Source organism: Ovis canadensis, chromosome 20 (genome assembly GCF_042477335.2).
Source record: "Ovis canadensis isolate MfBH-ARS-UI-01 breed Bighorn chromosome 20, ARS-UI_OviCan_v2, whole genome shotgun sequence".
Lineage (NCBI taxonomy): Eukaryota > Metazoa > Chordata > Mammalia > Artiodactyla > Bovidae > Ovis > Ovis canadensis.
Genome location: NC_091264.1, coordinates 25,073,627 through 25,096,091, shown reverse-complemented (window position 1 = coordinate 25,096,091; position 22,465 = coordinate 25,073,627). Strand labels below are relative to the sequence as shown.

General features: G+C 44.9%; 1 protein-coding gene and 1 pseudogene across 33 annotated transcripts in view; one reads left to right on the top strand and one right to left on the bottom strand.

Annotated features, from left to right (window-relative positions):
- SLC26A8 (solute carrier family 26 member 8) overlaps positions 1-7,665 on the top strand; it is an 83,184-nt gene extending 75,519 nt beyond the window's left edge. For 28 of the 33 annotated variants that reach the window (XM_069564194.1, XM_069564203.1, XM_069564186.1 and 25 more), the window contains 4 exons: positions 1,209-1,574; positions 5,253-5,307; positions 5,408-5,592; positions 6,888-7,665. In XM_069564194.1, the coding sequence (XP_069420295.1) occupies positions 1,209-1,574; positions 5,253-5,307; positions 5,408-5,592; positions 6,888-7,307 (1,026 nt within the window). In that variant the 3' untranslated portion in view covers positions 7,308-7,665. Of the gene's footprint in view, positions 1-1,208; positions 1,575-5,252; positions 5,370-5,407; positions 5,593-6,887 lie in introns of all 33 variants that reach the window. The other 5 variants (XM_069564191.1, XM_069564187.1, XM_069564216.1 and 2 more) reach the window with 1 other exon arrangement.
- A 6,569-nt stretch (positions 7,666-14,234) lies between these two features.
- Positions 14,235-16,044, bottom strand: LOC138425876 (suppressor of cytokine signaling 5-like; annotated as a pseudogene).
- Positions 16,045-22,465: the final 6,421 nt, after the last annotated feature.

Genomic DNA, 22,465 nt, shown 5'->3' with positions numbered 1-22,465 from the left:
TGAGGAAGTTTGACAGACAACAGTTTCACTGATCAAAAAAGGAGGGTTGAGGAAAGGGACTGATGGAAGACATACTGTCTTGGCCAAAAAGTTTGTTCAACTTTTCCATAAGCAGTTACAATCCAATACTTCAAAGTTATAGTAGGTGCTGGAGACTAATTAGAACCCAGGGATGAGGGAAAAGAATAAATCAAAGATGATTTAAAGTCTGGCTCACTAGGACAATGATAATGTCACTGAGGCACGTGGGGGAAGTTGGTGGGGAGAGGGGGATGCTGTGAGTGGTGAGGATCAGGGAAGATGAATGTGGCTTTATAGACATTGTTGTCGTTTAGTAGCTAAGTTGTGTCCGAATCTTGTGACCCCATAGATTGTAGCCCATCAGCCTCCTCTGTCCATGGGATTTCCCAGGCAAGAATACTGGAGTGGGTAGCCATTCCCTTCTCCAAGGGATCTCCCCAACCCAGGGATCGAACTTGCATCTCCTGCTTGGCAGGCAGATTCTTTACCACCGAGCCACCAGGAAAGCCCATGCGTAAACAGATGGCTGATGGGAAGCTGCTGGATAGCACATGGAGCTCAACTCTGTGCTCTGTGACAACCTAGAGGGATGGGAGGGATTGGGGGTAGGGAGATTCAAAAGGGAGGGGATGTGTATACTGCTGCTGCTGCTGCTAAGTCGCTTCAGTCGTGTCCGACTCTGCGCGACCCCATAGACGGCCTCCCACCAGGCTCCCCTGTCCCTGGGATTCTCCAGGCAAGAACACTGGAGTGGGTTGCCATTTCCTTCTCCAATGCATGAAAGTGCAAAGTGAAGTCGCTCAGTCGTGTCTGACTCTTAGCAACCCCATGGACTGCAGCCCACCAGGCTCCTCCGTCCATGGGATTTTCCAGGCAAGAGTACTGGAGTGGGGTGCCATTGCCTTCTCCAACCTGTATACTACTTGTGGCTGATTCACGTTGTTGTATGGCAGAAGCCAATATAATATTGTAAAGCAATTATCCTCCAACTAAGAAAAAGATCAACATGGTTTTAGTCACAAGCTAGAAGTGACAATGAAATATCTAAGGAGAAAGGTATAGTGCGTGGTCTGTGAAGTTTTCCAAGAGCAAGGGAAGTGAATTAGTAGATAGAAACAGCATAGTTGCAAATACTTCCAGCCTTATTGGAGTCTTATCGTAGTCCTCCCCTAACTCTGTTGTCCCAGGTTATTTACACAGAACGATATGAAGTTCAACGGGGCCGAGAGTCCTCCTTCATCAACCTGGTCCGCTGCTCACGTTTCGAGAGCATGGACACAGGCCAAAGTATATCTGAAGACCAAGTACCGTACATAACATCTTCCTTGTCTCAGAGAAACCCAAACTATGAGGAGGTGGAGAAAGTCTGGCTTTCTGATGACCCCTCCAGGAGCATGACGATCACACTCCCTGAGGCTTCTGATACTCAGGTCAGGGCTACAAAACTCCTGCCTTACTCAACTTCAACTGTTCTACCCAGCGTCCACACCATCATCTTGGACTTCTCCATGGTACATCTTGTGGACGCACAGGCTTTGGTCGTATTAAGGCAGGTAAGTACTAAGAAGGTGTTCACAAGAGCTCTGATCCCTGACTGAATCCTGTTAGTCACTGATCAGCTGCTCTGTGATTCCTAGGCCACTAGAAACTTGCAAAGACAGTTTAAGGTCAACCAGAATAAAAAGAAAATGAAGCAACTCTGATTTACTAAACAAGGGTTGGTTTCCCCAAGCATGGCATGTTGTTTCTCAAGGACTAAAAATGGGAAAACTCTTAACACCATTGAAACAACGATCTGTGCCACGCCCAGCAACTCTCAGCACATCCTGGGAGTTAGCTACAAAAAATTTCAAGGAATAGGTTCAAATGCTACAGAAAAGAGTTCACACAGAGTTCTTACTATTCAGCTGCCCTATAAGGCCCTCAGGAGGTTTGAAGAAGTTGTGATGAAGGGACACAAGCGTGAGGTTGCCCAGCCCAGTACCCAAGTCCAGACCCATGAGGATCTTCCCCGATTCCCTCTTCATCGCCTGCCTCTTTGGGTGAAAAAGGCAGGAAAGATTTTTCCTTCAAAAGCAGTGTTCCCTGAGTCCTGATTTCTCTCCCACCTTCTGGTTTCTCAGACAGTTTTCATTTCTCTCCTTCTTGTACAAATATGGACAGTTTAGGGGCACAACCAACCATACTGTTTTTATTGTTTAATGTCTCATAAGCACAAAATGGGCTTTCCTGGTTGCTCAGATGGTAAACAATCCGCCTGCAGTGCAGGATACCTGGGTTTGATCTCTGGGTTGCGAAGATCCCCTGGAGAAGGGCATGGCAACCCACTCCAGTATTCTTGCCTGGAGAATCCCCATGGATAGAGGAGCCTGGCGGGCTACAGTCCATGGGGTCGCAAGAATCGGACACAACTAAATAACTAAGCACGGCACACAGCAAGCACAGAATAGTGCTTGTGGGAAGCTGCTAGTGGGAAGCTGCCAGTAAAACACAGGGAGCTCAGCTCAGTGCCCTGGGATGACCTAGAGGGGTGGGGTGCAGGGAGAGGAGAAGGGAGGTCCAAGAGAGAGGGGATGTATTATACACATAGCTGATTCACTTCACTGTACAGCAGAAACTAATGCAACATTGTAAAGCAATCATATTCCAATTTTAAAATCTCCTAAGTATCTTTTCCTCAGGCAGCTTTTCTCTTTCCATCCTCTCTCGCTATTGCTCCTGCTGGCTCAGTGTCACATATCCTGAATCCACTCGCTTCCTGGCTCTGCCTGCACCCACCTTTTTTTTTTTTTTGAGAGCTGCTCCTTCAGCTGACTTTCCTTCTTTTATGCTCAAATTCTATGTAACAAAATATTTATAAATATTTTATCCTATTTCTTATTCCCAAGCAAATATGATTCTGTTTTAAGTGAATCCAGCTCCTCTTTGGTCTAAGGCAATAGGAAGCTTGTCACAGCAGAAAGTGGTCTGTGGATGTGTGCTCTGTCCTGGCTTGACTGCCACCCCCTGTCCACTGGACCCAAGGTAACTTATTAAATTGCATTGGGTCTTGGTTTCCTCATCTATGAAATGAGAGGCTGAGAAGAGGTTTACATTAAGGGTTTTCCCATCCATGAGACCCTCTCCCCGCCAACCCCCCCAACTCCGTTTGTAGACTCAGATATAGTTGATTATATCTTATCTTTGGGACTTCCCCATTTTAGGTTGTAGTACTGGGCTATGTTCTCTTCTCCCAGTCTTACACTGTAGTTGTAACTTTAGATTTCATTGACCTTACGTTATTGAATGTCTCTTACATGCCAGCCTGAGTTGAGCACATTTATATACACTGTTTCATTTAGTTCTCACAACAGCCCTGAGAGACAAGCCATATTTCCCCCTAAGAGTCCTGGGCTCACAGCCAGGAAGGGACCTGTCCAGCACTGGAACTTAAAGCCTCTGACTTTATATCACTCTTCCCCCTGTCCTGTAGCTGTGCCATCCTCTCCTCCCTCTCTCTGGTCTTTCGTTTTTGTGGAGGCACCATATGTTCTGGTCCTTGGCATGACCCTTCCACACCTGGCCTGTGCTGATGACTCTCTGCCCCAGGTCATGTCTGGCACCTTCACTTTGCAGCTGTCAGAGACTCAGCGTGCACTCTCACACTTTGAAAAATTGCAGGTTACTCCCCAGGGGCCTGACCCTGTGTTTGTTTCCGGTTTGGTTTGCAGCTTCCTCGGTCAGGGCATTTGAGAGGAGTGATATCTTTGATGCTAGCATCTCCAAGGCCCAGCAGTTCTCTGTCCTCCCTGACACTGTGCTGTTTGTTTTGCCCTATACTGCTTTGTTGGGGGAAATCATTGCTTTGTTCACTTCATAATTGATAACTTACACTCACTAAGAAAAATCCCAGTGGTTGGGCTTATTAGAGATAATTACTCCATTTAAGCTTCTTTTTTTAAAAAAACCTTTTATTTATTTGTTTACTTTTGGCCGCACTGAGTCTTCGCTGCTGAGCTTAGGCTTCCTTCAGGTGTGGTGAGCAGGGGCTACTCTTTATTGAGGTGCAAGGGCCTCAACAAGTGCAAAGAACTCTCAGTGCTGGAACTTAAAAGCCACTGCAGCGGCTCTTCTCGTTGCAGAGCATGGACGGGCTCTACGCGCACGGCTTCAGTAGTTGCAGCTCACAGGCTCTGGAGCTTGGGCTCAGTAGTTGCGGCACATGGGCTTAGTTGCCCCACAGCGTGTAGGACCTTCCTGAACCAAGGATCAAACCCATGTCCCCTGCATTGCAAGGCGGATTCTTAATCACTGGATCACCAGGGAATTCCTCAGCTACATGCATGAGATTTGAGTCTCCCGCTGCTTATCATTTAGAGTCTGTCTATGATGGCTGTTTACCAGATCACTTTGTAATGTACCATTTGATCAAGAATGACTTTCTTATTTCTTCCTGGTAGTGAAAGAAGTAGAGTCTGTCTATTTTGTTTCTTTTGACACTTCAACTTAGACGCCAGGGTTAGAACCTGTTAAGTCTTAAGAGTATTAAGGTTCGTGGTGACTTGTTTTGAGTTGAACATTACGATTTATAGTCCCAGAGCATATGTATGTGTGTATGTATGTGTGTGTTTGTGTGTGTGCATGGGCTGAAATGTATACTTGAGGTCAGTATTTGATGTTTCTTAATCTGAAGTTTTTATCTGATGTTTTACTAAATTCAAATACAGGTTTGCAGAGCAGTTCTGAATATGACCCTTAGGGTCCCTGAATACCGTTCCCAACTATGTCGCTTGACCATCTCTTGGCCACGACTTGCCCCCTCTGTCCAGTGAATTCCAGAGAGAAGGGAGTCACGTGCAAACACTAAGCAATACTACCAAGTTGTGGTTGTTTGTGAGGACTGTCCAGTGTGTCCCTGACATGCCTGTGCCCATGGCTAGCCTAGCACCATCTTCACTTGAACACTGTCTCTTTATGTGAACTGTTTCCCCACTTCAGACCACAGACAACCCTCCCTCTCACTCCCCACCCCACACGAGACCATCTGATTCTCTTCTGTGTTCCTGGTACTTTGGCCATTTCCTGGCCTATTGCAGTTTGCTCATCAGATGTTTACAGAGCTGAATGGGTATGAGGTACATATACCCCAGACAAGTGAATGACCAAAGAGATTCAAAAATTCAGTGAATTCAAAGACCCTGTCCTCTCCTGAGTGTGAAGACCTCTATCACTGGTTTACTCTCTCCTCACAGATGTTCTGTGCTTTCCAAAACGCCAACATCTTGGTGCTCATTGCAGGGTGTCACTGTGAGTATCCTTCCTCCCATGCAGAGGGCTGCGTTTTGAATCCTGGATCCTCACCTCCCCAGGTATCTGACCCTGTGTATGTTCCTGGTTTGGTTTGTAGCTTTTGTGGTCAGGTCACTTGAGAAGAATGATTTCTTTGACGCTGGCATCACTAAGGCCCAGCTGTTCCTCACCCTCCACGATGCTGTGCTGTTCGCTTTGTCAAGGAAGCTGCCAGAGTCCTCCGAGTTAAGTGTGGACGAATCAGAGACCGTCATACAGGAAACCTTCTCAGAGACAGACAAGGTTGGATGATGTGAGGCAGCGGGGGTGGCAGTGGGGGGAGGTAGGAGGAACATCTAATTAGAGAGAGATGAGCAATGCACAGGGAAGGTTTGAGTGTGGCTGTCCCAGAATGTGAGATGCTGAAGGGTTCCCTTACCAGTTGGTAAAGAGCAGTCAACCTGGTCCCCAGGTTCCCACACTGCCATGACATCTGCTTGTCATTCAGGATCCTTTCCCAACCGAAGAAGGGTTACCCCACCCAGAAGGGGCCTTGAGAATCCTTTCACAGCAAGCTCGGTTACTGCCAGCGCCATACCGATTAATACCTATTTTAAATATCTCCCTTAGCTATACCCCTACCCTACCCTTAGGGTGAATAATAAAACTGACAAACTAGCAGATGTAAAGATCTGGCCGTCTATTTATGACTGGAGCAAAAGGTAGGGATTATGGACAGACGCAAAGCTAAAGAAGATAGCAAGGGTCCAGGTCATGAAGGGCCTTACACGCACTGCCGGGGATTATACTAAGTCCCCTACATACAAATGAGTTCTGCTTCAAGAGTGTGTTCATAAGTCCAACAAAGCTAGCCTAGGTACCCAACTAACACAATTGGCTGTATAGTACTGTACTGTAATAGGTTTATAATACTTTTCACACAAATAACGCATAAAAACAAACACAAAAAAATAAACATGTTAAGTCTTACAATACAGCACCTTGAAAAGTTCAGTAGTACAGGGCAACAGCTGGCATCCAGGGGCTGGCATTGAATGAACAGGTAAGGAGAGTTACTGACCGGAGTGGGAGAAAAGAGGCAGGGATGGTAGAGCTGAAGGGTCGCCAGCAATAGGAGATGGAGGGCAAGCTGCAGTGCCACTCACGCCTGACACTGACGGCAGAGGTTCTGGTTCCTTGCTGGAACCAGATGCACGTTCACGTCTTTGCAAGCTCGCAACGTGAAGGTGTGTATGTAGGGGACATACTATACATTAGGAGGTTGGAAAGAGAAGTAAAATCAAGAAGACAAGACATTCGGGAATGCTGGCAAGACCACTGTTGTTTAAATGGATGATCATGAAATCCAGGCTGGCTTAGAAAAACTAGAGAAGTTGGAAGTTATGGATTAATGGAGCCTGAAGCATAGTAAGTAACTGGGAAACTAGAGGGTGCCAAGAAGATGAAAAGCAAATTTAGGCCAGAAATATTTCCTACTTTGGAACCCATGCTTTCTGATACCATTGAGTCCTACTATATTCTGAAATTCCTTGACTGTTCAAAAATTAAATGCACCCATCTAACTGTGTGTATTTCAGAAAGAAGAATCAAGACATAAAACAAGCAGAAGTTTTATAGAAGCCCCCAGAAGTAAAAGTCCAGCCTTCTCCTTACTCCCAGATCCAGAGATGGAGGAGGAATCAAACTTGGATCTGTATTCCACGATACAGATGTCTAAAGACCATGGGCTGGATCTGGACCTAGACCTGGATCGTGAGGTGGAGCCTGAGTCAGAGCTGGAGCCTGAATCTGAGCTGGATCAAGAGACAGAGCTCGAGCCTGACCCAGAGGCCAGTCACAAGCCGACTAGGCAGAAGTACTGGTCTCTGTTTAGGGCTATAATTCCCAGATCCCCAACTCACACTCAGGCTAGGACACAGTCGGTAGACAGGAGGCATCAAAATGTGAAACCATATACATCCAAGGCTGACACCAGTGAGGATGCCTTGGAGATCTAGGAGTAAGGCATCACATTTCCTTGGCAAGTCCTCCCCACCCAAAGGGGGCCGCTTGGTCCGGAGATGCAGGCTAGTTACAAACTAGCAGTACTTGCTTGGCGACTCCTCCACCTGCTGGCCTCCTTCCTTGCTCAGCACTGGGATTGCACTCCCAGATCACAATGCTAACCAAGAATCATCTCTGAATTCCTTATCCAGGCTCAGTTCATCTCACCACCAGATGTGCCACTGAAGGACTTCCTTCTTCATACCCCTCACCCTTGAGATTTTTTTCAGACCACCTCTAACTTATCCCCCTCATCTCTGTTCCCCTTCCTCCAAAGAGATAAGGCGCAAATAAAATACATAACTCTAGTTATATCTGGACCCTTCCTGCATCTTCTCTCTTCTCTGAATTCTGTATGCCGAAGAAAATGTCAGGTGGAAGAAATTCCGGAAGTAGGTAGACGTGGGGAAGAAAGGAGCAATAAAAAGGAAAACTGCGTAGCATCTGTACTTTATATGTAAGTGATCTCCACTGTGGCTTCCCTAGTGGCTCAGATGGGAAAGAATCCACCTGCAGTGCAGGAGACTCAGGTTCTAATCCCTGGGTTGGGAAGACCCCTTGGAGTAAGAAATGGCCATCCACTCCAGGATTCTTGCTGGAGAATTCCACAGACAGAGAATCGGACACGACTGAGAGACTGACACTCTACTATCTCCACTGTACTGGGGAAAATAGGTTAAGTTAGGCCAGCCTGTGAAGGTCTGTGGTACAAAGAACTGTTAAGCTGAAAGCAGTTTTGCCGTCACTCCAAGGTCAGGATCTTGACAGTTTCAGAAGGCCAATAAACTGGACCACCTGATGTGAATGTTAGCTCTATACAACTCCCCGTGGTCTTCAGATCACCTTCACCATTACTTCTTTCTTACAGGTTTTTAAGATACAGGCAACCTAGAATCTGTACTGTCAGTGGGCCAAATTTAGTTAAAATCTGTGACAGACATAAACTCCTTAGGAATGGGGAAAGTCAATCAAGTCACTAGTTTGGTCCAAATTCATTAAAGAAAATTTCCCCTCCTCCATTAAAAAATTCTAGTATTAAGGTACAACCTGAAGAGAAATAGAATCTCCTAGGCAAAGGCATATGGAATACTGAATTTTATTTCCCACTCAGTAAATAAGATTCCCCTTGCTTAGAAAATCAACTTCTCTCACCTGTTAGATGAAAGAAATACTTGTTAAAGTGTGTCTCTTATCACAGAGCTAGCAGGTGCATTTACTCATTCTGCAGACATTTACTGCACCTCAAACTGTGGGGTAAGTAAAATAGTAATATCCCTCCCTACTTGACACATGTATAAAGCGAGACATAAGTTTTGTAACTAGCCCAAGGTCATACACAATCATAGACAACCTTAAAAGAGGTGGGAGCCCAAGTCACAAGCTTTGTTTGTTCCTGTTTACTCAGCACATTTACTGAACTCCTACTATGTGCCACCCATCATCTGAAGTGCTGAAGACACAAAACAAGCAGGATAGATGACAAAAATAAATTGTGATAAGTACCTTGAAGGTAAAATGCCAGAAACCCAGAGGGCATAACATCAGGAGGACCTGGACCTATCTTGGGTGTCAAAGAAGCTCTTCCTATGGTGATGGCATGTGACCTTGCATCTGATGGACAAGAAAGAGACTTAAAGCAGGGCCCAATGACTGCTAGGAAAGCAGAAGCAGATGGGTGACCAAGAGTGGTGACCTTGGGCAAGTACAGAAGCTGGGCACTCAGGGACACCCACAGGTGGAGCCTCACGGTGATTACCATGGCCCCAAGGGTTCAACCAGAAACTGGGTCAGACCAGGAATGAACTGTCAGGAACATTGAACTGTGGCAGGAACAGGCACAGAAACGTTTCAAAACCAAGAAAACATTTCACATTTAAAACAGGAGACTAGGAAGTGCATGGAGAGCCCAGTTTCTGTGAATGGCTGCCCTCTCATTCCAGCTCCCTTTCATGCCCACATTTCCATCAGAGGAAGGTCTTTCAACATAGAACCAATGGCTTCTGACACTGGTAGAGTTTAGACTTTGGTCCTTTCTGTTATAACTGCAACATAGCTAAAAATTGACTTTAATGCATGACCTCAGAAAGACCAACCTGATGCTTGGACTACAGTCTATCTTCAAAGAACATTATCTATAAACCCAGAGCATCCATCCCCACCCAAAATAAGAATAAAAATGGTCAACTGATTGTAAATAGTTCAGCATTAAAGAAAGAATAAAGTGAGCAACAATTCAAAGGCTGAGTCTTCTTCCAAAATGCAGGTGACCTGAAATTCTGACATTTCAGACTTTACAAAATGCCATGGTTTGGATTGGTTGGCTCACTTTTCATTGCATGGTCATCATTGCAGATTCTATATCTCTCATGGGAAATTGGAGAAAAATTCTAAAGCTAAAAAAAACTAGTATAGGCCAGATCTGACAGTATAATTATTTTAGCACAAATCCCTGATGGCTCAGTTGATAAAGAATCTGCCTGCAATGCAGGAGACCCCAGTTCGATCCCTGGGTTGGGAAGATCCCCTGGAGAAGGGAAAGACTACCCACACCAGTATTCTGGCCTGGAGAATTCCATAGACTGCATAGTCTATGGGGTCGCAAAGAGTTGGACACGACTGAGTGACTTTTTTCACTTTCACTGAAAAAAAAAAAGACCTCAAAGTGGCTATGTTCTACAGTAAATGGATTATAGGGGTATGATTTATATTAACACATATTAAAAACTAGGTGAAATCAATAGAACTGTAGGAAAGTAGGTTTGGAAAAAAAATTGGTCAAAATAGGTGGCCCTAGGTAGCTGTCTTTAAATCCATTAAACATCACAAAGCCCAATGGATTGTAACTTGATCTTACCCATATCTTATTTAGATGATGTTTAGATGAGACTTTGCACTTAGACCTTTGAGTTGCTGCTATGTGAGGTCATGAAGTTTGGGGAGCCAGAGATGGAATGCTATGATCTAAATGTGTTGTCCCAAATTCATATGTTGAAATCCTAATCCCCAAGATAATGGTGTTAGGAGATGGGGCCTTTGGGAGGTAATTAGGTCACCCTTATAATTATTTATGGGATTACTGGCCTTATATAAGAGGCCTCAGAGAGATCCCTCCTCCCACTATATGAGAACACAGCAAGGAAACAGCCATCTATGAGCTAGGAAGTGGGTTCCCACCAGACACCTAACCTGCCAGCACTTTGATCTTGGACTTTCCAGCCTCCAAAACTGAGGGAAATAAATTTCTGTTATTTATAAGCCACTCATTCTATTGTATTTTGTTATAGCAGCCCAAATGGACTAACATGCCCAAGGACTTAATGCATCTAGATTCAATGCTCATTTATCACTAGAAATACAGGAAGTAATGGCAAAATCCATAATCCATGGTGGCATAATAATCTTGAGATGATAGAATCTTAGCGCTAAAAAGGACCATGAGGGTCATCTAGGCTAATTTTACCCAGCCAGGCTCCTACAATTAAATTTAATTAAACACATACTTATTGGAAGACTCACTGTATCCCAAATACTCCATGTTTCCACAACCTATTACGCATAACAATGGACCCGAAATTTAGTGGCTTAAACAATAGTCATATATTTGCTCACAGTCCTGCAAGCTGGGTTGGGTTTACCTGGGCCCATTCATGAGGCTGTTGTCATCTAGAGATCCGCCTGGGGCTAGAAATTGCAGATGGCCTTGCTCACAAGTCGTGGTGTCTCTGCTGAGATGGCGGTAAGAGCTGGAGACTGGCCAGGCAGTGATCTCTCTCTCTGCAAGATTTCTCCAGAAGGGTACCTGGACTTCACACGGTGGCTCAAGGCAGCGTGTCATCTGCCTCGTTCTGCTAATCAAAGTAAAGTGACAAGGCCAGCCTTGATTCAGTGTGAGGGCAAATACACGCTACTAATTTTTTAACAAGTCTTTATTACAATATCACTTCTGTTTTATGTTTTGGTTTTTTGGCTGAAAGGCATGTGGGATCCTAGCTCCTCAACCAGGGATCAAATCCACACCTCATTGGAAGTCAAAGTCTTAACCACTGGACTGCCAGGGAAGTCCCATATTCTCCACTCCTTGTAGGGGAAATAATTTATGGCCATTTTTAAACCACCACACTATGAGAAGCATGAGGATAAAAGAATGAATAAAATATGATGTCTCCCCTCAAGAAGCTCCTAGGCTTACAAATAGGCCGTGTAGGGAGGGAGGATCATGCCTCCTAAATGAAACGATGATGATAATGAGAAGTATGGAAATATAGATGACAGGAAGGGTTAGAAAGAAAATGAGTCAGAGAAAACTGCTGTGAAGAAATGACACCTGAGCTGGGCTCAATTGAGACTAAGTGGGATAAACCCGAGGTTCTCGATGGGCCAAGGATGAGCAGGGGCGCTACATCTGCTGTGGAGCAAGTGTCCGGCTGGGGTGGACACCAAGAAAAATCTGAGTTTTGTTCTGGGAAACAGTTTGATCACTTCAGGTATGACTTGTATGCATTGTTAGGTGAGACTAGAGCGTCATTTGTATAGGGCTAAATTATTCCCCCAAATTGAGACAAAGTCTTTCTAAAAACTCTCTGAATACTGCTCTGAATATTGGACTTAACAAAATCAAAGGAGCCTCATGCTTGAATTAGTTTTGTCTTATCTTAAAAATCTGCCGATGGAGACGTTTTTGAGCTTGTGATATAGTTTTGAAGTGAAAGTGAAAGTCACTCAATTGTGTTCGACTCTTTGCGAAATACAGCTTTTTGTGTTTTTCTCTGGCTGCATCAGACAACATGCAGGCTCTTAATTCCCACCCAGGGAATGAACCCTGGCCCCAGTGATGGAAACGTGGAATCCTAACCACTGGACCTCCAGGGAAGTCCTCAAAATACAGTTTTTCATTATAAGAGTAATACTCTTTAATGAAAATCTATAAAATACAGAAAAGCAGGGAGTAGAGGAGAAAAATTTTTGAACTGTGCTTTTGAACTGTGGTGTTGGTAAAGACTCTTGAGAGTCCCTTGGACTGCAAGGAGATCCAACCAGTCCATCCTAAAGGAAATCAGTCCTGAATATTCATTGGAAGGACTGATGCTGAAGCTGAAGCTCCAATACTTTGGCCACCTGATGCGAAGAGCTGACTCATTGGAAAATACCCTGATGCAGGGAAAGATTGAAGGTGGGAGGAGAAGGGGACAACAGAGGACGAGATGGTTGGATGGCATCACCGACTCAATGGACATGAGTTTGAGTAAACTCTGGGAGTTGGTGATGGACAGGAAGGCCTGGCGTGCTGCAGTCTGTGGGGTCGTAAAGAGTCGGACATGACTGAGTCACTGAACTGAACTGAACTGAGAGAGGAAGAAATTCTCCTGTACTTTCAATCCTGTGAACATTCTAGAGAGTTTCTTTTGCTTTGCTAGAAAACATGGAGTTGTCATATAATAAAGGAATTCTTCCCTCCCAAAGTTATAGAACTCTAAAACTTTACCAAATTCATGGGTGCTCTGATTAAATCTAAAATACCCTCATCCCAGCATGCATTGAGTTCTCAATGACTTAGTTCTCAAGAACTAAGATAAACAACCTGGAACTCCGCCGGATGCTCCCACCTGGCCTCAGCCCTCTAGGCAGCTCCAGGCCCACAAGTTTGTTTCCAGTATCCTGTCTTCAATGTCATAAATTTAAGGAAACACTACGGAGTTGACAGAAATCTGGTTTACTTAACAGTAACTTTTATGAAAGCAACTAGCAGACTGAGTAAACTACAGCAACACTTAAATGCACTGTGCCCTTGTGCCAGAAATTAGCCTTTTTTTTTCTAAAAGGAAGGCAGTCTTTATTTTGGGGGGCTTCCAAAGCTTGATTTATAGTAACTACAAACATTGCTACTTTTGAAAGTTTATAGAAAAATTCTTAGAAAAATTTCAAACATTAGTCACACTGTTGTAATATTCATCCAGTGTTAGTAATTTGTTCTTCAGTAAGAATGGAATTCTCATAGCAAATGCCCCAGAGCAGCCATTAAAAACTTGCATGCATGCGTGCTAAATCGCTTCAGTTGTGTTCAACTCTTTGTGACCCTATGGACTATATAGCCCGCCAGGTTCCTCTGTCCATGGGATTCCCCAGGCAAGAGTACTGGAGGAGGTTGCCATGCCCTCCTCCAGAGGATCTTCCTGACCCAGGGATTGATCCCAGGTCTCTTGAGTCCCCTGCATTGGCAGGCAGGTTCTTTACTACTAGTGCCACCTGGGAAGCCTATTAAAAACTGCTGCTGCTGCTGCTGCTGCTGCTGCTGCTGCTGCTAAGTCGCTTCAGTCGTGTCCGACTCTGTGTGACCCCATAGACGGCAGCCCACCAGGCTTTCCCGTCCCTGGGATTCTCCAGGCAAGAACACTGGAGTGGGTTGCCATTTCCTTCTCCAATGCATGAAAGTAAAAACTGTTAAGCGAAGCCTTCCTGAACACCTGAGCTCTATCCTCTGTCGTCTCCATAAGCACCACGTTTATCTAAGTAACGCCAATCACGTCCAAGAGGTGCTAACACTAAGCTCACTTACTGTACAAAAGAGCCTAACACGGCTATGTGTGCTTATGTAGCTGTGCTGTTCGATGCTCATAAAAGTAGATCTAAGTAATGCCCTTTGGGGATGAGAGAGTTTACTTGGCCTTGACTGTTTGTCATTCTAGCCAGCGAACTCTTTGTTTATAATAACACTTAAAAAAAAAAAACCCTGTAGGGGACTTTCCTAGTGGTCCACTGGCTAAGACTCTGCACTCCTAATACAGAGCACCTGGTCAGGAAACTAGATCCCACATGCCACAACTAAAGATCCTGCATGCCACAACGAAGACTGAAGGTCCCACATGTTGCAACTAAGACCTGCCTCAGCCAAATAAACATAAATATAAATAAGTAAGTAAATAAAAACCCTGTAACACTGAGGGAAGTAAAGGGAGCCCAGCAGTTCCATGATTTGTGGGGCACCTGCAGATGAATGCACAGCACATACGTTGCAGCCTTAAAGCAAATGTCCTATTTGCTGATATAGTAAGCAACGGTTCAAAAACCATGCGAGAACTGGGATCTTCATCAAAAGTCCTGTTACAGTGAATTATGTAAGGGTCGTGAGCATTAAAACTAAAGTTGGGATTCCACTGTTCAGTTCAAGCAGGCAGGGATGTATTGTCACGATGGAGGCTCACAGAGAAGAGAACTCTTCATTGAGCCCCTGAGCACAAACAGGCCTTCGGTTTCTCTTCAAGAACAGCTTCTGCTTCGAAATGGTCCATCACTCACTAGTGACAGGGACTGCCTGTAATCTGAAGCAAATCAAGCATGAGAGCAGTGTAAATAATCAGCCTGTTTATTGGTGTAATCAACTCTGTATATCCCAAGCTCCTTGACTGCAAACATGGGCATGGCTGTCTCCAGATACTAATACCTGACGTTGCCTCTGCCTACGTGTCTGTAAACACTGGGTGGTTGTATCCTCTTCTGAGTCACAATTAGCTTGTGAAATTGCAGAATCATTCTGATTTACTTCAGTCATTCCAGGAGCTGACTTTGGGTCCCATTTATATAACAAATTAACCTGTGAAAGGTCTTAAAATGCATGTATTTGTGCATTGAGAAGGGGATCAACCTCTTTTTCAATACTAAGCTGCCTTCTCTCTCTAAGCTTATCCTCTTTATCTTCTGTAGAAGCCAAGGATGGAGCAAATGTATCAAAAAATGCTGAATGTGGGCTCACAGGAATATGCTGGGTTTTTTATTTTTAAATTATTTATTTGGCTGCACTGGGTCTTAGCTGCAGCATGTGGGATCTAGTTCCCCAAACAGGGGTCTAACCTGGACCCCCTGCATTGGGAGCCCAGAGTCTTAGTCACTGGACCACCAGGGAAGTTCCAGGAATGTGTTGTTTACTCAAAGTCCATTTGGGGGTTTAACCTGAGCCAGCAGGAAAAGGACATTTCTCAAGCATTACTCTAGAAAAGTGTGTTTTTCTTCTATTAGAAAAGAGGAGATTCGACTGTTAGTAAGCTTTCATGGGAAAACCCCAGCCCACAGTATCCTGCAACTTCTGTCTCAGAGTGACTTTCTATAGTGCTGCTGGAAGTGATGTTCATATCACGTACAGAGCTTATGCCATTTCGCCCCTCTCTCCTTTGAAGTCCACTTTGAGTACCACCAAACCTTTTCATTTCTTTTTGCCATGAGAATTGTGGGATCTTAGTTCACCAACCAAGGACTGACCCCAGGCCCTGGCCGCGAGAGCACTGAGTCCCAACCACTGGACACCAGGAAATTCCCTCCACCAAGCTTTCTGCAGAACATATCCTGTGGAGCATGCCAGTAGCAGAAATCTCCTCTTGCAAGTCTTGTTCCTGGTGTGATGCATGAATTATTATCCATTTCAATGCTTATTTCAACAACCTGAGGAGTTTCAGTGGCACAATTTTGGTTTCTCCTTGAAGAACTCTTTGAAGGGCTTAATCCCTATTGTAAGGCAACATTTCCTCTTCAGGGACTGCTCTGTGGCTGAGAAGTGTCTCCTATACTGATATTTTTCTCTTTGACAGGCAGGCATCTGTTGGAGCTCAGGCCCACATTTTTACTACAGCTTCCTCTTTCATGGCTGAAGAGATTCTGACACCTGGACTGGAAGTTATTCCATCTTTCCCCCACTTTACCCATTGATTATAAGATTGTGACCAATAGCAGGCAGGGCTTTGGAGCGGTGGGAGCCTTGAAGGAAGTACGCTGTTCTTATGGCCACAGATACGCATGGTGCCCTTAACCTGCTATACTCACTGAAACTCGCCCCACTGGTGTTCATTCCTCCATAGAACCCGACTCTGAAACATTCTGATTAACAGTACGTGGGAGGGACTTGCCTGGTGGTCCAGTGGCTAAGGCTCCAGACTCTCAATGCAGGGGGCCTGGGTTCGATCCCTGATCACAGAAATAGACCCCCTCATGCCGGAACTAAGAGTTCGCATCCCACAATTAAGATCCCAAATGCCACAATGAAGACCCAGTGTGGCCAAATAAAATATCAAAAAAATAAAGACAGGGCAACTCAGACGGTCCCCACTCTTCCACTCTATGATCAGGGTGCACCTTCTCTCCCAGGTAGCACTCATTTATTAACTCTTTATTGCGCGTCAGGTTCTGTTCTAAGCACGCTGCAAAAGTTAACACATTATTCTGCACAACAACCCTATGAGGCAGGGCTGTTAGGACCCCTGTTTCCTAGATGAGGAAACTGAGCACAGGAGTCCCCCTGCCCTGGACTCCAGCTGAAGCCTCAACTCTAGCATCTTGCCTACTGCTTAACATCTGCGGCAGTGAAGCTTCAGAATAAGTCCAAATGAAGGAAGACGCCTGTTGACTGAGTGGATGGAGTGCTGCAGGTACTTGACGGTAATACCATATTTAACTGTCATTTCCTCCAAAGCCTCTCCTTGGGCGGAACAGTTACTCTTTTTATCCAGGGTAAGACTCTAAGACCAAGAGTTTGCCCAAAGTCATAGCTAGTCAATGTCAAAGCTGAAATTCAACCCCAAGTGAGATACCAGAGATGAGGTGTGTCTGTTGTTGCTGTTGTTGTTGCATCGTTTGGCTTTTAAGATCTTAGTTCCCCCACCAGGGATTAAACCCGGGCCTCTGACATGAGGGCACCAAGTCCCAACCCCTGAATCGCTGAGGAATTCCCAGGCTTTCTCTTTACTCAGTGCTGCTTCCATCTGGGGAAAGGTGGCTTCCTGATGCCTTAAACTGAAAAATGCACATCAGTACACTGAGTGCCTCTGTGTCTCTGCCTCTTCTCCCTGTCCGCACTCACCCCCACCCAGCCCACCATACGCACACCCAGACACCCATGGTTTTTACATTCTTCCATGTTGTTGTTGTTGTTCAGTCACCAAGTCAAGTCCAGCTCTTTGAGACCCCATGAACTGCAGCACGCCAGGCCTCCCTGTCCGTCACACTTTCCCAGAGCTCGCTCAAACTCATGTCCATTGAATCGGTGACGCCATCCAACCATCTTGCCCTCTGTCACCCTCTTCTCCCACCCTCAATCTTTCCCAGCATCAGGGTCTTTTCCAGTAAGTCAGCGGTTCGCATCAGGTGGCCCAAGTATTGAAGCTTCAGCTTCAGCATCAGTCCTTCTAATGCATATTCAGGCTTGATTTCCTTTAGGATTAACTGGTTTGATCTCCTTGCTATTCAAGGACTCTCAAGAGTCTTCTCCAGCATCACAGTTCAAAAACATTAACTCTTCGGCGCTCGACTTTCTTTATGGTCCAATGCTCACATCCCTACATGATTACTAGAGGAGGGAATGGCACACCGCTCTAGTACTCTTTCCGTGAGAAGTCCATGAACTATATCAAAAGATATTTTTTTCATAACATTCCTGAAGATAATTTACTGAGCACCTACTATGTATCTGACACTTTTCTTTTAGGTCCTGGAGATACAGCAGTGAACAAAAGTCACTTGTCATTCCAAGGAGCAGTGAGGCAATCAAACAAAAAGCCCTCTCCCTCTGCCAAAAAATGCTCAGGTACACTGGCTGAGGGTGTATAAACCTCTCAAGGGTCCAAACGAAGGAATACGTTGAAATACTGCCGTTTGGATTGAGACAGTAAATAACTTTAACGACTGGATAACACATCTTTTTGCAAGTCAGATGGTTTCCAATTACCTGCTTTCAACAAAATTGAATAAGGACCTCTTGGAATTGTCTGTTGATGGCCATGAATATAAATTTTGATGATTACCATGTGATTTTTGGCACATTTGGAAGGAAATGTTTTAAACTATATTGCTGTGCCAAACCCTTTCTATTCCCATATATAAAAATTTTTATTTTATGTGACCAAGTTTTCTCACCCATTACCAAAAAAAATGAATAGAATGATGCAGGCCTCATTAAGAAACGTCTGATGTATATTTGCAACAAAATTTAATCTATCACAAAATGACCCTGTATGTTATTTTGATTCATCATGCAGTGATATTCATAATGATAGGTAAGAGAGTTTTTAGAGGACCATGATCTTAGGAAATGTCTTTGCAAACTAAATTAAAATGTTAATGCACATTTATGTGGTGAGGGATGACAGGATGAGCAAGACTTTTTCTTAAAATTTATTTGACTTTGCCAGGTCTTAGTTGTGGTATTTGAATCTTTGCTGCGGCATCCAGGATCTTTTTTTCTTTTTGGTTGTGATATTTAAACTTTTAGTTGCAGCACGTGGATCTAGTTCCTTTACCAAGGATTGGACTCAGGGCCCTGCATTGGGAACGTGGCGTCTTAGCCACAAGACCACCAGGGAAGTCTCAATACAAGACTTTTAAGCATAAAATTGTATTACCTGAGGATGAACTTCTGTGAGAGTAAAATGAAATAGAAATACAAGTTCGAGGAGAAAAGGAGGTAATGTAAAATTTCTTATAATTAACAAAATGATTTTACTTTTTTACATATAAAAGTGTATGACGATGGGCATCAAATTGCTATTGTATTTAAATTCCGTTGAATGGCATTCAACACTGTGATGTAACACTTTTAAATTGTCAATTTCCTTTCCAGTTTGTATGCCTTTTATGTAATTTTCTTGTCTAGCGACCCTGGCTAAAACCTTCAGCACGTGACTGAATACCCATGGTGAGAGTGGACATCCTTTTCTTGTTCCTGATCTTAGGGAGAAAGTTTTCAGTCTTTCATCATTAAATATGCTGAGGGTGTTTTCCTCAGCCTTTATCAGGTTGAGGAAGTTCTATTTCTAGTTTGTTGAATGTGTTGCACAGGGATAATTTCAAAAAGTTATTTTAGTAGGAGACAAAAGTGTTTTCGTGTCTTGGGCTGTGCTGGGTCTTCAATGCTGTGCACGGGCTTACTCTAGTTGTGGCGAGCAGAGGCTTCTCTCCAGCTGCGGTGCGAGGGCCTCTCATTGCAGGGGCTTCTCTGTTGTGAAGCATGGGCTCTAGGGCTCGTGGGGTCAGTAGCTGTGGCACGAGCTTAGTTTCTCTGAGGCATGTGGAATCTTCCTGGACCAGGGATCGAACCTGAGTCCCCTGCATTGGTAGGTGGATTCTTTACCACTGAGTCACCAGGGAAGTCCAAGGAAGTAAAATGTTGGAAAGCTCAAGTTCAAGTTCCTTAGAAGCTCTAAGCTCCCTGCTATACCCCCCAGCACCAAACACAGTGCCTGCATAAAGAAAGGGCCCGATCAGCATTTGTGGAGCAAACTACCTCCCACCTTCCCCCTTGCACTTTATACTCCAGCGATGCTAAGCTGTTCATGGTTCCCTCACATACCATGTGGGGCTTCATCCCTGCCTTCTGTTCCCAGCTGACATTTATTCGATGTTCTCCAATGCTGCACAGTGTCATCTCATTCAGGAGATGTCTCTCTCCTTATCCCTCCTCAAATCCTGAGCTGAGAGGGCCTCTTTTTTGTGTGTGCTCCTGTGGTACTTCATGCATCTACTGTATTTATAATATGGTGTGTGATGAAGAGTAGGAATTTTTGAGAGCCTGGCTGCTCTGATTCAAAACTCTATCTCTTACTGTATAGTTTGTGTGACTTTGGTTGTACCTCAGCTTCCTCATCTGTCAAACACAGATGATAATAATAGTGTTGACTGCATAGAGTTGTTTGAGGGATGAGGGACAACAGTGTCCAGGAAACAATCATTACTATATAAGGATTAGCAGATATCTGCATAAATATAAACGGCTCACTTGGCTGTACACCTGAAACTAACACAACATTGTAAGTCAACTATATCCCTCCCACCAAATTTTTTTTTTTAATAATTAACTATTAAGTCCTACTGGGCAAGGTCTATGTTTTTTTCTTCTCTGCTTCTTGAAGCCCTTAGTCTCACGCCTGGGCTGCAGCAGGTACTTGATAAATGCTTGTCCTGAGGGTGGGCCTGGTGGAAAGGATTTGAAAGAAGGAAAAGAAAAACAGATCTGATATTGCATAGCAGGTAGAAATCAGAACTCAAATGTGTAAACCATGTTGCCCATTTTTATGTGTTTGTCAAACTGTCTTTATTTTGGCCCCGAGACTGCCAAACTTTAGAAATTGAACCTGCAGTCAGAGCCTCCCAGAGGGCAGAAACCTCAAAGAACATACACAGGTCATAGGAGCTGTTCTGTGCCTGCCTGCCAGGGAAGGTTAACAAACGTGTGTGGCAGATTTTAGTCAAAACTCGCTTCCTTTATATCCCAGGAGTGAGGATGTGGGGCAGACAAATCCTCGTCACTCAGACTCATCTGGTAAAAGTTCGTTACCAAGTATAAAGACCTTAGAATTGGACCCGATCAGCTTAGGTCAGTTTGTAACACCCTACTGCCTCCCCAGCGCACCTCCAGGGAGCAGAAAAGGGGCTCCACCTGCCTCCAGAACTGCCAGTCTCTGCAACCTCTTCATTGCTAGAGAACCCGCACCCCCAACCTTCATGCCGTGGCCAGAGGAGGCCATCTAAGAGGAGGCAAGAGTTTCCCACTCCACCAAGCCAAGGCTTTTATTCTTATATCTGCTCTACCTATTCCCCTCAACTCTTCAGTCCAGCACAATTTCCTTGTGGAATTTAAGATTTTTCTTTTTTTAATTTTTTGGTTGTACCACACAGCCTTTTAGTTACCCAAGCAGGGATCAAACCTGTGTTGCTTGCGCTGGCAGCGCAGTCTTAACCACTGGACTGCCAGGGAAGTCTCAAAAGTGAAAGTTGCTTAGTCCTGTCCAACTCTTTGCAATCCCAAAGGCTATATAGTCCATGGAATTCTCCAGGCCAGAATACTGGAGTGGGTAGCCTTTCCCTTCTCCAGAGGATCTTCCCAACTCAGGGATCGAGCCCAGGTCTCCTGCATTGTGGACAGACTCTTTACCAGCTGAGCCACCAGGGAAGCTTTTATAGAACAAAGCCAGAAAGGGGTTTGTATCTCCAAGCAACTTCAGTTCTCAAGCCTCTCCAGGGACCAGGGAACCCAAGAGGCTGACTTACTCGCTTGGAAACTGCAGTCTGCTTTGGGTGGAGCCTGCTAACTGCCCAGACAGGCTGTGCTGGATATTCTGTTTGCCCCTCCTGACTCACCCTCCGCCCTCTCCACCCTGCTCTGTGCCTTGGGAGGCTGGCTGGACTGTATCACCCAGGCACCCCTGTCTTCTAACTTCCAGTTGGGTTTTGTGAATGGGAGGCACTAGCCAGAGAGGATGATTAGATAAAGAAGCTGGGTATTAATTTCCCTGCTGGGTGACAGCTGGGGCTTCCCCGGTGGCCCCAATATAAAAGCATCTGCCTGTCAATGCAGGAGACATAAGAGATGCATGCTCAATCCCTGGGTCAGGAAGATTCCCTGGAGGAGGGCATGGCAACCTACTCCGGTATTCTTCCCTGGAGAATCCCATGACAGAGGAGTCTGGTGGACTACAATCCATAGGGTCACACAGTCAGACACGACTGAAGTGACTTAGCACACACACACGTGATGGTTTTATCCCTTTATCAAAGGGCACAGCTGTATTCAGGCAGTGCTTTCTTCCCACTACAGCTCTGTTATGGGTTGAATTGTACCCCCTCCCCAAAGACGTATTGGTATCCTATCCCCCAGGACTTCAGAAGGTGACCTTTTGGAGACAGGGTCTTTACAGAGGTAATCAAGTTAAAATGAGCTCTTGAGAACGGGTCCTAATCCAATATGGCAGATGCCCTTATGAAAAGGGGCAATCTGGACATGAATCAAGACACACATAAAGAGAAGATGACCTGAAGAGACACGGAACAGGAAGTCACCCCCAAGCCAAGGGAAGAGACAAATCCTTCCCTCATAATTTTCAGAAGTAACCAACCTTGCTGACACCTTGATTTCAGACTTCAAGCCTCTAGAGTTGTGAGACAATACATATCTGTTGTTGAAGCCACCTGGTCTGTGATACTTTTTGTATGGCCTCATGGCAGGTGGGATCTTAGTTCCCCTAACTAGTGATCGAACCTGTGCCCCCTGGATAGGAAGTGCAGAGTCTTAACCACTGGACCACCAGGGAAGTCCCTCTGGTACTTTGTTAAGGTAACCCTAGCTAACTAATACAAGCCC